This window comes from Biomphalaria glabrata, chromosome 7 (assembly GCF_947242115.1).
Source record: "Biomphalaria glabrata chromosome 7, xgBioGlab47.1, whole genome shotgun sequence".
In the NCBI taxonomy this organism is placed as follows: domain Eukaryota; kingdom Metazoa; phylum Mollusca; class Gastropoda; family Planorbidae; genus Biomphalaria; species Biomphalaria glabrata.
The window spans coordinates 28,842,799-28,859,917 of NC_074717.1; the positions used below are offsets into that span (position 1 = coordinate 28,842,799).

The following is a 17,119-nucleotide window of genomic DNA, read 5'->3' on the forward strand; positions in this document are numbered from 1 at the left end:
TTAAAGAGTGCATGAATACTGATGTTGGGAAAATGTTTTGTAGTAACCTTAGTCATATTCATTGGCTTTCGAACTAGGTGTCCCGGGTTCGAATCCTGGTGAAGACTGGGTATTTGATATTTTGGGTTTCTGGCACATGTGAAGACTGGGTTTTTTTAATTTCGGGATCTTTGAGCGCCTCTGAGTCCTCTAACGTTAACGTTCACCTTGGGCCACAGTAGCAGACGACTTTTACATCACCTGCCCTAGAGATCCCAAGGTCTGATAGGGCAACTTTTGTCATATCCATACATTCTACCTTATTAGGATATTACCATATTGAATCATATTATCACAATAATAATAATAATAACTGTAATTGGTTATTATCCATCATATAATAATACTAAGGCTTGTCTTCGAGTGAGAAGATTAATAAAAAGTGCAGTATTTCACTTAGCTACGCAGCGCAAGAATATTTTGCGACATCCAGAGCAGACATAACCATTGTCACATATTCATACCAAAAGAATTGAATTGTATGAAATTTCTCATCTAGCTATTCTGGCTGAAAGTGACTAGATTCTAGCTAAAATGAATGTTAACTCTCCTGCTCAAAATATAAACTTTCAGCAGCCAGATCAAAGAAGATTTCAAAACCAATCAATGCCTAGTGCCTTGAAGTAGCCACATCAGGGAGACTTTTAACGAGTCTAGACAACATCCAAATATGACAAGATACAGCTGACCAAATTGCTAGAGTTCAAACGATTGATTGGGCACAAACTATTACTAAATATGAACCATCTATTAGTAAAAATCTTCAAGTTAATAGTAAAAACAGATAGATTATAGTCAGTTTAACTTACAATCTAACCTATTAAATTGGCCTACCTCAGTGTTATTTTTGTCCCCAACTGACCATCGTTCACAGCGGCTAGGTCCTGATTGCTCCTTCTTCTTGAAAGACCTTTCTGGGCATCTTTGTCATTGGCGTCAGTGAACGATATTCTCCCTTCATAATAGGTCGAGATTAAAGCTGATGGCTCGAAACCTCTTGTTGTGGATGCAGGGTGGCCAGAAAATTGGGTTTCTAGTGTATCGTCTATGCTGTGTCTGAGACGCTGAATTTGGTGGGCGGGAGAGGCGTCACGTTTCCTTACTTCGTTCATTCTGTTTTGATAAGTGGCGTATCCTGGTGGGTCGGACAGCTGGGCGTGGCTGGTGGGATCTGACATGGAGAGGTGGTCTTTTTGATCGGACATTCTGGAATGTATGGGATTGAAACAATGGGATTTCCCACCGTAAAACCCGACTTTTTTATTCGTGTCCTCAACAGTGTGTGGCTGGGATTCTGATTGTTTTAGATGATAGTTGAGTGGCGAATCTTCGAGTTTAGGTTTAACCAGCTGGCAAAGGTCCATGTTCATCTTAGAGGAGAAATCTAGGTGTGTCTGGAGGTAGTGCTTGTATTTCTCCCCTGGAAGGTAGAGACGAGGCGAAAAACATGCAGGTGGAAATCGTACCACTGTACCAGCTTCCATCAAGGAGGTCTTCGGATTCAGTTTAGCAAAGTCGTAGTCTTCAGAGAATGAGTCTTTGGAAATGGTTGCTCTGATCAGCTTATCGATGCTTTGCTCCATTGTCGAACTACACTTAAGTCTTCCGTTTTCCTGCCTGCCAAAATCACGAAAGCCCACTCCATGACAATCATCCGGGATAAGTATGGAGGAGTCATCGGCGTTAGACTCTTCCGGCTCTTTCTTCAATGCGACCAAGGGAAAATCGTAATGGAAAGGTGTGGCAACAGATTCCCCATCATCTCGGTCTGAGGTGAGACTTTTCTGAAGCAGCGCTTTCAGTTTGGCGTTTCTTTCTTGAGTTCCAGTGCGGGCTGAAGATTTGATGGGAGTACATTCGCCTGTAATATCACTCGGTGGGAATTCTTCACCACTTTCCTGATTGTCGTTATCGATCGAGCCGAAATCTTCTCCAACAGACTCGCTGGAGCATACACTAGGGGTGTTTACAGAGGCTCCCCTTCCGCAGCCGGGATTCAGAAACTTACGCTTCTTAGGCAGAGCCGAAGTGGAAGTAGCCGAGTTTTTTTCTTTGACGGTACCGTCGTCAAGGCTCCAGCAGATCCCATCTTTATCCCCAACACCAGAGGGCGTTTCCGACGAATTTTGATATGTTAGCGACAGATCCGTTGGCTGTTCAGGTTCACATGGCTCTAACTGTACGTCTGCGCAAGTGGTAGGAGTGTTTGTATCGCTATATTCACCTTTACCCAGTAAGGAATGTGCTGGGGGTGGCAGCAAGGCAGAGACATCTTGTATAAGTAAAGGTCCCTTTTGCAGATAAATCTTCATCTTATGATCGTGCTGCACGTGCTGTAACAGGCCGCGGGCTGTCATGAACACACGAGAACAAACCGAGCAGGTCAAAGGTGACGTTGTATCTGAAATAACAAGAACATCTTTTTCAAATTCATTGAAAATCCAGTTTTTGTTTAAATAAAAGAAAAAAAATGATTTAAAAAAAAAATTATGTAAGAGAAAGAACTGCACATTTATAGCCATATTCCTCAATACTGTAAGATTTATTTCACTTTTCAAAAAATCAAACAAAATTATTTAATTACACCTGATTAATTATTCAATTGGTTAATTTGTTTATATTGATTTGTAAGTTGTTAGAAACAATGAATATTATTGAATATTATGCAAAGTTTGAACTTGATCCAAAATGAGAAATGGGAGAAATAACGTGTATAAAATTTGTACCAGACAGACAGACAGACGGATTGGGTTGATATAAGTATTGTTAAAAAAAAAAAGACAAGTAAACATCAATAACGGATGCCTTGAGGGGGGGGGGATTACATGTTCCTTCGAACGCTACAAGTTCGTCATACAGATTGTTTAAAGTGAACAAGTTACTTCTGCTTGTGGGACTGAAAACGTTTGGAGGGAACTCGCACCTTCCAGTAGATCGAAGTAAATCTTATACAATTTGGGCCAGACAATAACGAATTAAATAACGGAATCAAAATTACTTAAATTTTTTTGAATTTTTATACTTGGCGGCAAATCCATTATTAGTAGGCCTACGTTTGTTTTTGTTGAAATGTCTCCTGTGTACAGAATAAAGAAGTGTAGATAAGCTAGGTGTGATCAAATGTGTGCACTTTTGTGGAGAATCTAATCTCTTTTGTCTGTAGCTTTTATCTAGTTGGTAACTGTAAATGAAGTTTAATTTTGTGTCATTATTTTAGTTTTATGGTGAAAATCTTGAACAAAAGCTCCAATCACATACCTATATAAAAATATATGTCTGTCTGTCTGTCCTCCTACGTATCGAATAGAAAACTTCTCCACTTTATTCTTTTATTCTTTCCATCAAATAGTTTGTAATTGCTCCGTTTTATTTCTGTACAACTCGCGCATCAGAGATTTGGAAATGAAATCAGGGGCGTCATCATAGCGTGTGTGTGTTTCCCCAAAGATATTCATCAACTGTCAAATTCTAGGAACATCGTTAGAGGAGCTTTCGAGAACCGCGTCCAACTAACCAGGTGTTACTAACCAGGTGTTACTAACCAGGTGTTACTAACCAGGTGTTACTAACCAGGTGTGACTAACCAGGTGTGACTAACCAGGTGTGACTAACCAGGTGTTACTAACCAGGTGTGACTAACCAGGTGTGACTAACCAGGTGTTACTAACCAGGTGTGACTAACCAGGTGTGACTAACCAGGTGTTACTAACCAGGTGTGACTAACCAGGTGTGACTAACCAGGTGTTACTAACCAGGTGTGACTAACCAGGTGTTACCCTCCCACTCAATAGGAATGTGCGACTTGACTATGTCATCAAGGAAATGAGATTTCAATATCCAAAGACTTCATTTCTTTCTTTACAAATACTTTTAGATTTATTAAAATCATTCATTACATTGACATTGAAGCTTGAAGAGGGTAGATGCCTCCTGCCCACTTACTTAACTCCGGCACTGTCCCTAACGGATTCATGCCAACTGAACATCACATTAACAAACACGTGCTGTCATTGTGGGGGGGGGGGGGGGCTGCTTAAATCTTGAACGTACACGTTTTAATCCATAAATGGTGGTCTTATCGGACACATAATGTGTGTGTGTCGCTCTGGGCTGTTGAATGCCACTTTGTGTAATGTGGCGTGGCGGGCAGCAAAATAATATATAGGTCAGGGCTGAAATAAATAAATGGGTCCTGGACCTTTCCCAACGGCATTATTCTTTTACAAGTTAGTCATACAGCGTTGAACTCTACGTCAGGCATTTACACTGATAGTGTCTTCTCTTGACCTTAACAAACCTGTTTAGAATCCTGATTTCGCCTGCATGTGCACCCAGCTATGTGGTAAGAAAACAGGAGAATAAAAAAAAACAGAACTAGCAACTGGCTTTCTAGTGCACGGGGGTTAGTGCGCGGAGGTCAGGCTACAACGTTACATTGGTTTAATATCCAGAGGGAGTCAGCACCTAAAGAAAGTGTATTAACATACACCTTGCTTGGATTACGTAGATCTAGAACTCTATTCTTAGGCTTGAAGTCACGCGTTCTAAACAGGCTAGTACGAATCTAATTGCGTTTCAGATCACAAAAGAAAGAACTAAAGCAAAAAAAAATTGAGCCGATAAGTCGCGGTCTAGATTTGCTAAATTGCATAACTCTAGGCTATCAAAAGACTGCTATCGTTTCTCGTTGTGCCGTACTAAGCTAAGCATAGACTTCAGTGGAGTAAAGTAATCCACAGCTCGATAAATTAAAAAACAACAGACACACAAGCTACAAGGGAATGGGGCAGACAACGACAAGAGCACTTAACCCCATCCTTCGATAGATAACGGCCTTGTCTGCTTCAGACGTGACGAAAATGTACGTCACCACGGGTCTGCACTGCTTTGTGACATATCCTCAGACAGTGCTGTACTTAGACTTGAAAAGGCCCTAAGCTATTTGAGATACGGGGCCCTTTAAGAATCCAGAGTTGAGTACATCAAGGCAGGCTCAAGGAACAGTCTTAGGACCTCTACTGTTTCTAATATACATAAATGACCAACCAAATTGCATTAGTTAAGGAACAAAAGTCAGATTATTTGCATAATATATAGAAGAAAAAACAACAACACAAGATACTAAAATTGTACAAAAAGAATTAGAAGAATTACAGAAGTAGGAATCAAATTGGAGCATGTCCATCCACCCAGAAAAAAACAACAAAATAAATGACTCCAAATGTTAGAGATAGAGGGTTATGTTTAAAGGGGAGAGTGCGATTTTAGTATCCGACTATGCATCTCATTATAGCTGAGCTGGGGGGAGGTGGGGCTGTTTTGGTAGAATTTGCTACACTACTCTCCAACATGGACTGACATTTACCAAGGATTTATAAGTTGATGAATTTTACATTAGAGTGGGGTATAGACATAATAGATATGTAAAATCATTGGCAAAAATCAAACCCCATTTGGGCAGTTGTTTGAGACAAACATCTATAAAAAAGCTAACAAGATCCTCGAAATAAAGAATCACCCTTTGTGTCAGGATTTTGTGATTTTACCATCACAGAAGAAATACAAGTTACATTAATTAGTAATTATTTACACAAATTGTTTACTTATCAATACCAAAACAATTTTTTTCCCATATGCTCATTTCCCCCCACCCCCCACCCCCCGGTTTATTAGATTTTCTTTTGTATCATACAAATGCAGTTAAAACCGTTATAGTTGGTGTTTTTTTTTTATATAACGACACCGATAGCTCAAACCCTCAGGATAAATAGTTCAAATAAAAAAAAATTATGTGCACAATTAAGGTCGCTATTATTGGTATTCAAGAGTGCCTAATTTCCCGATGCCTAAAAAACTGGGTGCTTATATATCCGGTGCTTAAATTTGCAGACACAGGCCAAAGTATTATGTAAGCATTTGCAGGATGTAACAAGGAAATAAACACTATAAAACCTTGAAACAAATCAACGGGTGTAGCCGGTGGGTAATGCTAATAGGTCTATAACGTGAATTTATTTCAGCCGTTCAGCTAGCACTGTACAAAGTGGGGGGGGGGGGGGGACTCCAGTAAGGCTAGTGACTGTTGGCCATGACCAAGTTGCATCACTGCGACTGACCAATCACCAACAAGTATTGATTATTTCCCTTTTCCTCTCTCTCTCTCTCTCTCTCTCCCCCGCCTCGCCCTAGGACATTCAAGGTTTCAGCATCAATAATTGCAACCACAACCTAACCGAACCAGTCCAAGCTGTCTAGATTAGAGCTTGAAGTCCAAAAACTGGAACATACGAAACATCGCGCAACCGTTGTCAATTTTTTAAAACTATTTAGGAAAGTGCTATTCTTCTCTGGTCCACTTACTATCAGGACATTCACACATGATAAAAACAGGGGTTCGGGCGAGGAATTGATCGAAATATAGAAAACCAAAGATCTATAGACATCTGGAGAGATGCGGTATCACCACCTGACTCAGCGTTACATGGTCTTCCCGTGTTCAATAATTTACTGCGTGGTTCATCCGTCTGGACTGGTAGGCGTTCGCTAGGAGAGAGAGAGAGAGAGGGGGGGGGGTTGGAGAGGAAAGTGAGAGCCTCGGGCAAAGGTATGAGTACATTTAAGTACAACAAGGGAGACTATTACATGACTACACACAGTACAAGCGAACACTGAACTCTCTTTTATTGAAACGTAGTGTGTCAAGGTCGGATTTTAAAAGGAATCTATTTGTTCATACATAACTAGTGTTTTTCACGACACATTAGATAATTAATGTATATGGCATTATTAGATAATTATTATTTTAATATTTACTTAAAACACTAACTTGTAAGCCTAGTTCAATAACAAACAAGTGAGCAAACAAATTCAATGGGAGCCATGGCCTTGCAGGATCCCAGTATGTTGAGTTACATTTGGCTCATAACTTGTTTTTAGTTTCAAAGTCAACTCTAAATTTTCATTTGTTAGTTGGCTTTTTACTTTACTATTAATTATATTCATGCAAGAGAACGCTTTCTTACGCAAATATGTCGATCCAAAGATAGTCAGCACTCCAAATGCCAACTTCTTCACCTCACTGTAGCAATCTAGAAGATTATTTCATGCGCCAAATCAACTCGCGACATTCCTTTGAAAGCGGTCCACTTTTGATGTGCTACGTACATACATTTATAGAGCTCCAAGTCTTCCAACATGCTTTTCCACCCCACAAAGCTTTACTTTTTAAATCAATTGCATGTCTAGAGATGCAGTATCTATTTCATATACATCAATGTGGATTTCGTTACTATTTGTGTTGAGAGGATTTACTAGGAATGCTAGATTGGTTTTGGGTTGCTCTAATCTGTGAGATAATTCATCTTTGATTTTTTTTATAACTGTGCTGAAGTAAATCGTGTCAAAAGTTGCACTGATTTTATCGCGATACTACTTTAGGCACTGAAAATGAAGTAACTGGCCGCTGTGAATATCTTCTTCAAAAAGAATTAATTTTTCTTCGAAACAAACCAATTCTTCTACCAAACCATAGGATGGGTTTTCCTTTTCCTAGCAGTTTTAGATTCAGCTCATTTCATTTCTTTGTTATATCAACCATAAAGTAAAATTTGCGAAACTATTTGTCGTTCTCTAATTCAGGGTGACTAATACCCTTTTTATTTAGAAATGTATGTATTTTATTAAAGCACAAAGCAAAAGTTTCAACCTTTGGAAAGCCATCGCACTTTTTAGGACAGAAGGAGCTCGGAATACTGAGTCTCCATTTCGTTTAAGAATTAAAGTGACGATGGTAGAGTGCTTTTGACAAGATGCTGTTAACAGTTTTGATTACCAGATTCATGAACTCAACTATTCGCCGAATTAGTTTGGCAACAAAGCGCTTCTTGATGCATTATTCAGTGAAACGTAATATTTCGCGGTTTATTTCGCTTCGATGTATCGTTATAGCCATTTTATTTTTTCCTGTTATACTTCTGGCTCCATCAGTTGCTATTGAAACGATTTTATTTAAATCGATCTTATTGTATTCAAGGTATTTTTGCATGGCTTTCGCTGTATTTTCCCCTGCAGTTTGTCTTGATAGCGGTAGCAATCCTAGAAATTCTTCTTTTGGACCTTGGAAAGACATATACCTGACAAAAAGGTCAACTTGTGCCGTGTCTTTTATCTCGCCAGACTCATCTATAGCAAGTGATAGGACAGAAGAAAGTTGAACATCATCCACCAGCAAATATGTTACATTTGAAGACATTTTAGCGGATAGTGGCAAATCTTTGATTTTTTTTTTAAGATTTCTGGTTTGTTTTGAAATCACGAAACAGTTCTTTAGATGCACGTAGGAAGCAGTCTTTGTCATACTCACCATCTGTAAATGGTTTGCCTTTTTTGTGCAATCTCTAGTGGTATACACAAAGCTTGTCAGATTAGAATTACGTGCTTCTAACTTTGAGAAGATAATCGCTTCTAACTCATTTACTTGAAACAACAAACTTATATGTCGCAACCAAAGCGAGTGGTGATGATGCCAATTCGTCTTGCGTCGAAAGCGAATTTAAACCTACATAGAAACATCCGGCGACGGCCGAGAGCTTCCGACGGACAGACAACAGTGGCGACATGTGTAATGGGGAGGGGTGTGGTGAAAAGCGAGTACGATTGGCTGAGAGATTAAATCAGTGCCTAATCCTTGTTAAACGATTCAGAACTATTTTTAAAAAATGTTTCTATAAAATAAATAATATTTGCGTATGGAACTAAAGAGCCGCATGTGGCTCGCGAGCCGCAGGTTGCCGACCCCAGTGATAGGCTAAAGCTTGACGAAGAAAGTGCAACCCTAGACTGGCCTGGACCTGGACCAAGCCAAGACTGGCCTGGACCAAGCCAAGACTGACCTGGAACAACCCTAGACTGACCAGGGCCTGGACGAAGTTCGTAAATTACAAAACAACTTTGAAGGCTTTTATACGGAAAGACTGGGTTTCAGATTGCTATTGTATAGATGTTGCCAATAGTTCCGTGTTGATGTGAAGGACGGATACCTAACTGTTGAGTTGTATAGGCCTACTTCAGTCGTAGAACGACTATGATTCATCTCGTAGAACACTTGTTCATGTGACCGTTAAGTTCTTATCTCGAGGGGTATTTCCATACACATGTATCGCAGATTAAGGTGGCATATGCTTTGGTGATAGAGGAGCCAGCCATGTTTGGTTTGGCTCGCTTTTCTTCCAGAGCCGAGGCCAATGCTTTCGTTTATTTGGTCACACCATCTCTCTCCACATAGTGCGCTCTAGGCTTATGTCTTCCTAGTAATCAGCATCAATGTCTACTGCTTTGAGATCCCGTTTGATGACCTCTACAGATCTGAAGTTTTTCTTGAGCCAGTCGTAAGTTGATCATAGAGGATGACTGTCGGGTTCGATTGTTCTCCATCCGGTGGACATGACCACGCCAGCGCAAGCGCCGTTGTCTGGGGATTGGGTAAATATGCTGGGAAAACCTGTTCAAGCAAGTATTTCAGTGTTACACATTCTTTCTTTCCTTTGGAGGCATATATATACATATATATACTGAAACAATTAATACTATTCGGCAAAACATTTAAGCATAAATATTTCCTAATGAGCTCTCTCTTCCCTTCTACAAAAATCAATTAATTAATTAAATAAAACATAAATAATGATTTAAATAGAGAGTGGTGTTCATGTGAGGCGCCTAATTCTAGAAATACATTTCTCACATTTCTAAGCAACGCGTTCCATCTCCATACGTCTGACAATATATCTAGCAGCTCAGTTCATTGGAGTTCCAATGGCTGGGTCTAGATAAGTTTTTTACGTCAAGTAACGCACTATCAGAGTTTTGACATTTCTGAGAAACAAAACATATCCCCCATGACATATATTTACAGCAAGTAGATATTGTGTAAGTGTGTATGAAGTTGTGATACTAGAAAGTACTCAGACAACAAAAAGTTACATTAAAAGTTTTTGAAAAAGAATTTCTTCGCTCTAATCAGTCACATAACCGACATAATTAATTTACCCGTAATAACTAATGAATACTAGATTTAAAAAAAAATTCAAGAATTTTAATCCGCCCAATCCCCCCCCCCCCACCACGAAAAAAAAATTCCTTGTTAAGCGAATGTATAAATCCACTCGAGTATATACAATTGTAATGATAGGCTTATGGATCCAGACTTACATGGCGGTGTGCAAAATGTTCTTGAACATCCATTTATTAATTTAACCATGGAACTGTGACGGAACTAGACTAACTCTTTAATGAATAGAGCCTAAATGCAGAAAAACCTGCTGTTCAGGATAAAGATTGTCAATACCAAATTTAAAGATAAAAATTTAAAAAATAATATAACGGTCAAACTAGAGTTTTCCCATTGCAGCCAATTAGCTGTTATTCTTTTCACAACTGACATTTCCAGGAAAATCGTTAGAGCCGTTTTCAAGATCCGTGCCCAGGTTTTTTTCCAAATTCCCATGAATTTGTAAACTGAATAGAAGAATTGTAAAAATCTCAAAGTAACTTTAAAAATGTAATATCTAATTACCAACTTTTACCCCTTATAAGTCGTAACATGAGACTGGACTCTCAAATTACTTTTCTTTAAAATTGCATTGTTTAAAAAAATGCGTAAAGATGTGTGGGTGTAGTTCATACTAGATGAGAAGTTTGTGTAAGACCTTTTGACAGGAATGTGTAACAATGTGATACAGTGTAAGACCTTTTGACAGGAATGTGTAACAATGTGATACAGTGTAAGACCTTTTGACAGGAATGTGTAACAATGTGATACAGTGTAAGACCTTATGACAGGTATGTGTAACTATTTGATACAGTGTAAGACCTTATGACAGGTATGTGTAACTTTATGATACAGTGTAAGACCTTATGACAGGGATGTGTGACTACTATTTGTTCTAAGAAACCATCAGTTCTTCATAACCCGACCCATTTTAAAAGCTGGTACGTAGCTCAGAATGTCTCTCACGTAGGAATTGGTTTGAAAACATCAACCACGCACCGTGCTCACCTGAAAGAGCTTTCTTTAATTGTATGTCTTTGTGATTCATTACATTATTAACGAATACTTAAATCAGAGTAATGTTTGTTCCAATAAATGGAAAATGTTTTACGGAAAATATTTCAATATTTCTTCGAGATTTCTCTCTGATGTAACAACAATGTTAGTTAAGCTCTAAAAGTTATTTACTCTATATATAGTCTCCAGAGGTGGCCAATGTTACTTGCCAGCTCATGTCACCAAACAGAAAATCTTTGATGAGATAGATATTGGGAACAAAAGTGTGGCTAACCAGCTAGTAATTCTTTTCTCACCGATAAACATTCACTGTTTAATTTCCATGAAGTTCTGACTTGAATGGAGGTATTGTAAAAAAGCTTATATAATGGAAAGAAAGGCAGATATCTCTATAGTGTAAGATTTATTTCCCGTTTTCTTTATGAAACAAAATTAATAAATTACCACTAGTTAATTTATTGGTTAATTTTTCGATTTATCCGTGTTTTGCTAGGAACAATAAATAAATAATTAAATAAATAAATAATTGTTTTCAACTTGATCCCAGAGTGGAAAAGTGGGAGAAATAACGTGTTCACAATTTGTACCAGACAGACAGACAGACAAACAGTAAAAAAAACAAACTTTTTTTTCTAGCATAGAAAATTCAATAAACATAGATATAGGAAACCCTGCCGGACCATGTAAAAACAGTGGGGGCCACGAGGCCTTCATCAGCTACCAACTTGTTGGACCATGTAAAAACAGTGGGGGCCACGAGGCCTTCATCAGCTACCAACTTGTTGGACCATGTAAAAACAGTGGGGGCCACGAGGCCTTCATCAGCTACCAACTTGTTGGACCATGTAAAAACAGTGGGGGCCACGAGGCCTTCATCAGCTACCAACTTGTTGGACCATGTAAAAACAGTGGGGGCCACGAGGCCTTCATCAGCTACCAACTTGTTGGACCATGTAAAAATAGTGGACGTTTTGGGCCACGAGGCCTTCATCAGCTACCAACTTGTTGGACCATGTAAAAACAGTGGGGGCCACGAGGCCTTCATCAGCTACCAACTTGTTGGACCATGTAAAAATAGTGGACGTTTTGGGCCACGAGGCCTTCATCGGCTACGAACTTGTTGGACCATGTAAAAACAGTGGACGTTTTGGGCCACGAGGCCTTCATCAGCCACGAACTTGTTGGACCATGTAAAAATAGTGGACGTTTTGGGCCACGAGGCCTTCATCGGCTACGAACTTGTTGGACCATGTAAAAATAGTGGACGTTTTGGGCCACGAGGCCTTCATCAGCTACGAACTTGTTGGACCATGTAAAAACAGTGGACGTTTTGGGCCACGAGGCCTTCATCGGCTACGAACTTGTTGGACCATGTAAAAATAGTGGACGTTTTGGGCCACGAGGCCTTCATCGGCTACGAACTTGTTGGACCATGTAAAAATAGTGGACGTTTTGGGCCACGAGGCCTTCATCGGCTACGAACTTGTTGGACCATGTAAAAATAGTGGACGTTTTGGGCCACGAGGCCTTCATCGGCTACGAACTTGTTGGACCATGTAAAAACAGTGGGGGCCACGAGGCCTTCATCAGCTACCAACTTGTTGGACCATGTAAAAATAGTGGGGGCCACGAGGCCTTCATCAGCTACCAACTTGTTGGACCATGTAAAAACAGTGGACGTTTTGGGCCACGAGGCCTTCATCAGCTACGAACTTGTTGGACCATGTAAAAATAGTTGACGTTTTGGGCCACGAGGCCTTCATCGGCTACGAACTTGTTGGACCATGTAAAAATAGTGGACGTTTTGGGCCACGAGGCCTTCATCAGCTACGAACTTGTTGGACCATGTAAAAACAGTGGACGTTTTGGGCCACGAGGCCTTCATCGGCTACGAACTTGTTGGACCATGTAAAAATAGTGGACGTTTTGGGCCACGAGGCCTTCATCGGCTACGAACTTGTTGGACCATGTAAAAATAGTGGACGTTTTGGGCCACGAGGCCTTCATCGGCTACGAACTTGTTGGACCATGTAAAAATAGTGGACGTTTTGGGCCACGAGGCCTTCATCGGCTACGAACTTGTTGGACCATGTAAAAACAGTGGACGTTTTGGGCCACGAGGCCTTCATCGGCTACGAACTTGTTGGACCATGTAAAAATAGTGGACGTTTTGGGCCACGAGGCCTTCATCAGCTAGGAACTTGTTGGACCATGTAAAAACAGTGGACGTTTTGGGCCACGAGGCCTTCATCAGCTAGGAACTTGTTGGACCATGTAAAAATAGTGGACGTTTTGGGCCACGAGGCCTTCATCGGCTACGAACTTCTTGGACCATGTAAAAATAGTGGACGTTTTGGGCCACGAGGCCTTCATCGGCTACGAACTTGTTGGACCATGTAAAAATAGTGGACGTTTTGGGCCACGAGGCCTTCATCGGCTACGAACTTGTTGGACCATGTAAAAATAGTGGACGTTTTGGGCCACGAGGCCTTCATCGGCTACGAACTTGTTGGACCATGTAAAAACAGTGGACGTTTTGGGCCACGAGGCCTTCATCGGCTACGAACTTGTTGGACCATGTAAAAATAGTGGACGTTTTGGGCCACGAGGCCTTCATCAGCTAGGAACTTGTTGGACCATGTAAAAACAGTGGACGTTTTGGGCGACGAGGCCTTCATCAGCTAGGAACTTGTTGGACCATGTAAAAATAGTGGACGTTTTGGGCCACGAGGCCTTCATCGGCTACGAACTTGTTGGACCATGTAAAAATAGTGGACGTTTTGGGCCACGAGGCCTTCATCGGCTACGAACTTGTTGGACCATGTAAAAATAGTGGACGTTTTGGGCCACGAGGCCTTCATCGGCTACGAACTTGTTGGACCATGTAAAAACAGTGGACGTTTTGGGCCACGAGGCCTTCATCGGCTACGAACTTGTTGGACCATGTAAAAATAGTGGACGTTTTGGGCCACGAGGCCTTCATCAGCTAGGAACTTGTTGGACCATGTAAAAACAGTGGACGTTTTGGGCCACGAGGCCTTCATCAGCTAGGAACTTGTTGGACCATGTAAAAATAGTGGACGTTTTGGGCCACGAGGCCTTCATCAGCTAGGAACTTGTTGGACCATGTAAAAACAGTGGACGTTTTGGGCCACGAGGCCTTCATCAGCTAGGAACTTGTTGGATCATGTAAAAACAGTGGACGTTTTGGGCCACGAGGCCTTCATCAGCTAGGAACTTGTTGGACCATGTAAAAACAGTGGACGTTTTGGGCCACGAGGCCTTCATCGGCTACGAACTTGTTGGACCATGTAAAAACAGTGGACGTTTTGGGCCACGAGGCCTTCATCGGCTACGAACTTGTTGGACCATGTAAAAACAGTGGACGTTTTGGGCCACGAGGCCTTCATCAGCTACGAACTTGTTGGACCATGTAAAAACAGTGGACGTTTTGGGCCACGAGGCCTTCATCAGCTACAAACTTGTTGGACCATGTAAAAACAGTGGACGTTTTGGGCCACGAGGCCTTCATCAGCTACGAACTTGTTGGACCATGTAAAAACAGTGGACGTTTTGGGCCACGAGGCCTTCATCAGCTACGAACTTGTTGGACCATGTAAAAACAGTGGACGTTTTGGGCCACGAGGCCTTCATCAGCTACGAACTTGTTGGACCATGTAAAAACAGTGGACGTTTTGGGCCACGAGGCCTTCATCGGCTACGAACTTGTTGGGCCAAAGGTCCTAGGTTTGTTTTTTTTTGTTCCAGTAAGGTTTCCTATATTTATATTTATTGTATTTTCTATGCAATCGTTCACCCCTGCAGCAGTAAATCTTTCCTTTTTCCCGGCATAGGTACACCCAGGGCCGGCATTGAAAATTGCGGGGCCCAATTTAATGAATGCTTCTAAATTTTTTTTACAACTATTACTACTAATTAGACAATTGTATCAACATCTATTATACAGAATGCATAGGAAGCAACTCAAATGCAATAGGCGCCAGTGGGCTAAACGTACGATACGTAAACATTGATAACCCTTTTAAGTCCTACACCTTTAAAACCTGCGACAAGAACCATGATTCATAGTGATATGCTATATGCAAGTTGCCAGGCGAGAGGCCCAATTTGGAGCAATCGACCTAAGGTGGGCCCTGGGTACACCCATTCCCTCTGCACTAGTCATAGAGGAGCGTGTCGTTTGACTGAACAAGTTTCAAATATCAACAACATCCTTAAACAACATCTTGAACAACAAGAACAACTTGAACAACAACAACTTAAACAACATCTTCAACAAAAACAACATCTTGAACAACGACAACATCTTAAACAACAACAACTTAAACAGCATCTTGAACATCAACAACATCTTCAACAATAACAACTTCTTCAACAATAACAACATCTTGAACAACAACAACATCTTGAACAACAACATCTTGAACAACAACAACATCTTCAACAACAACTTAAACATCATCTTGAACATCAACAACATCTTGAACAACAACAACATCTTAAACAACAACATCTTGAACAACAACAACATCTTGAACAACAACAACATCTTGAACAATAACAACATCTTGAACAATAACAACATCTTGAACATCAACAACATCTTGAACAATAACAACATCTTGAATAATAACAACATCTTGAACAACAACAACATCTTGAACAACAACACCTTGAACAACAACAACATCTTCAACAATAACAACATCTTCAACAATAACAACATCTTCAACAATAACGACATCTTCAATAACAACAACACCTTGAACAACATCTTCAACAATAACAACATCTTTAACAACAACATCTTGAACAACGAGAACATCTTGAACAACATAAAGTTAAACAACAACAACTTAAACAACATCTTCAACAACAACAACACTGGAGTTCTCGCTATCAAATTGTTTATATCTACTTCAGCCTTCTTTACGGACACGCAGCAGCCACTCCTTCAACCAACACTATCAACAGCCATACAACGCCCTCTCTGCCGAACTACCGACAATCTACATCAAGGTCTTGTAGGCCTACGTGTTTGTATGTGAAAGTCGAATGCCTGGGACAGACATAGAAATACACGGATGATATTTCAAACACAAAAAAACATCACCACTGCACAATACTTCACATCTCTGCACTCAAACTGCGCTCCATTTAGCTCGGCTGCTTGAGCTTGGGGGGGGGGGGGGGGGGGGAGGGGGAATAGTGTATGACCCATTTGTTTGCCACATGTTTCTAAATCACATTCAGGGTAAAAAAAATATAAGGGGGGGGGGGGTGTGTGGAATAGGGCGAGGGTTAGGGGAGAGTAACCACCGCGGACTTGACTCAGTTCTGTTGTTATAAGACGCCAGCGCTACGTAACACCTAGTTAAACCAAACTGTCTAGAAATGAGGACCTATTCAGTGCAGAAAGTGATACGGTCACATGGGTTCGAGGTTACGAAATCTAATGTTCATAGTGTCAAACTGGCAAGACCGCCCTGAGTACTTGACTGGATAACTGGATCTGGGGCCTGCAGAGTTAAGAACTAATGCACCCCTTCAAGCCGCCATTTTTCTTGGAGGTTGACGCCAGATGTAACGCAAAAATAAATCACATAAAATAGTGCAAATAAGTTGATGATGGTTGAAACACGTTGTATTAACAGTACAAGCCTGCAACACATCAGTTTCTTAATGAGGTCTTCAGATGTTTCGGAAATCAAATTCTATTCTTAGACAATAGTTTGACACAAAACATAGCGTTATGGTAATAAGGTTGTAAGGATAAATACACATTATTTATATCTGTACTCCTTGTGTAAGGGTTAACTCAAAACAATTTATGATTCTTTTCACTTGATGAAAATGATATTATAGAAGTTACAATCTTCTGTTTAAAGCATTATTTGTTATATTTTAACGAATCTGTCTATCGAGGTTCTTTGCAAACACTGCACCACACAATACAACAAACTCAAAGAACTTATCAACTCAGGGCACGGAATAACG

At 40.5% G+C, this 17,119-nt stretch overlaps 1 protein-coding gene across 1 annotated transcript in view; it reads right to left on the reverse strand.

The window, feature by feature from the left end:
- LOC106067155 (uncharacterized) overlaps positions 1–17,119 on the reverse strand; it is a 58,698-nt gene that overhangs the window by 13,079 nt on the left and 28,500 nt on the right. The window contains exon 4 of the mRNA XM_056036686.1: positions 874–2,440. Coding sequence (XP_055892661.1) covers positions 874–2,440 — 1,567 coding nt within the window. The remainder of the gene's footprint in view (positions 1–873; positions 2,441–17,119) is intronic.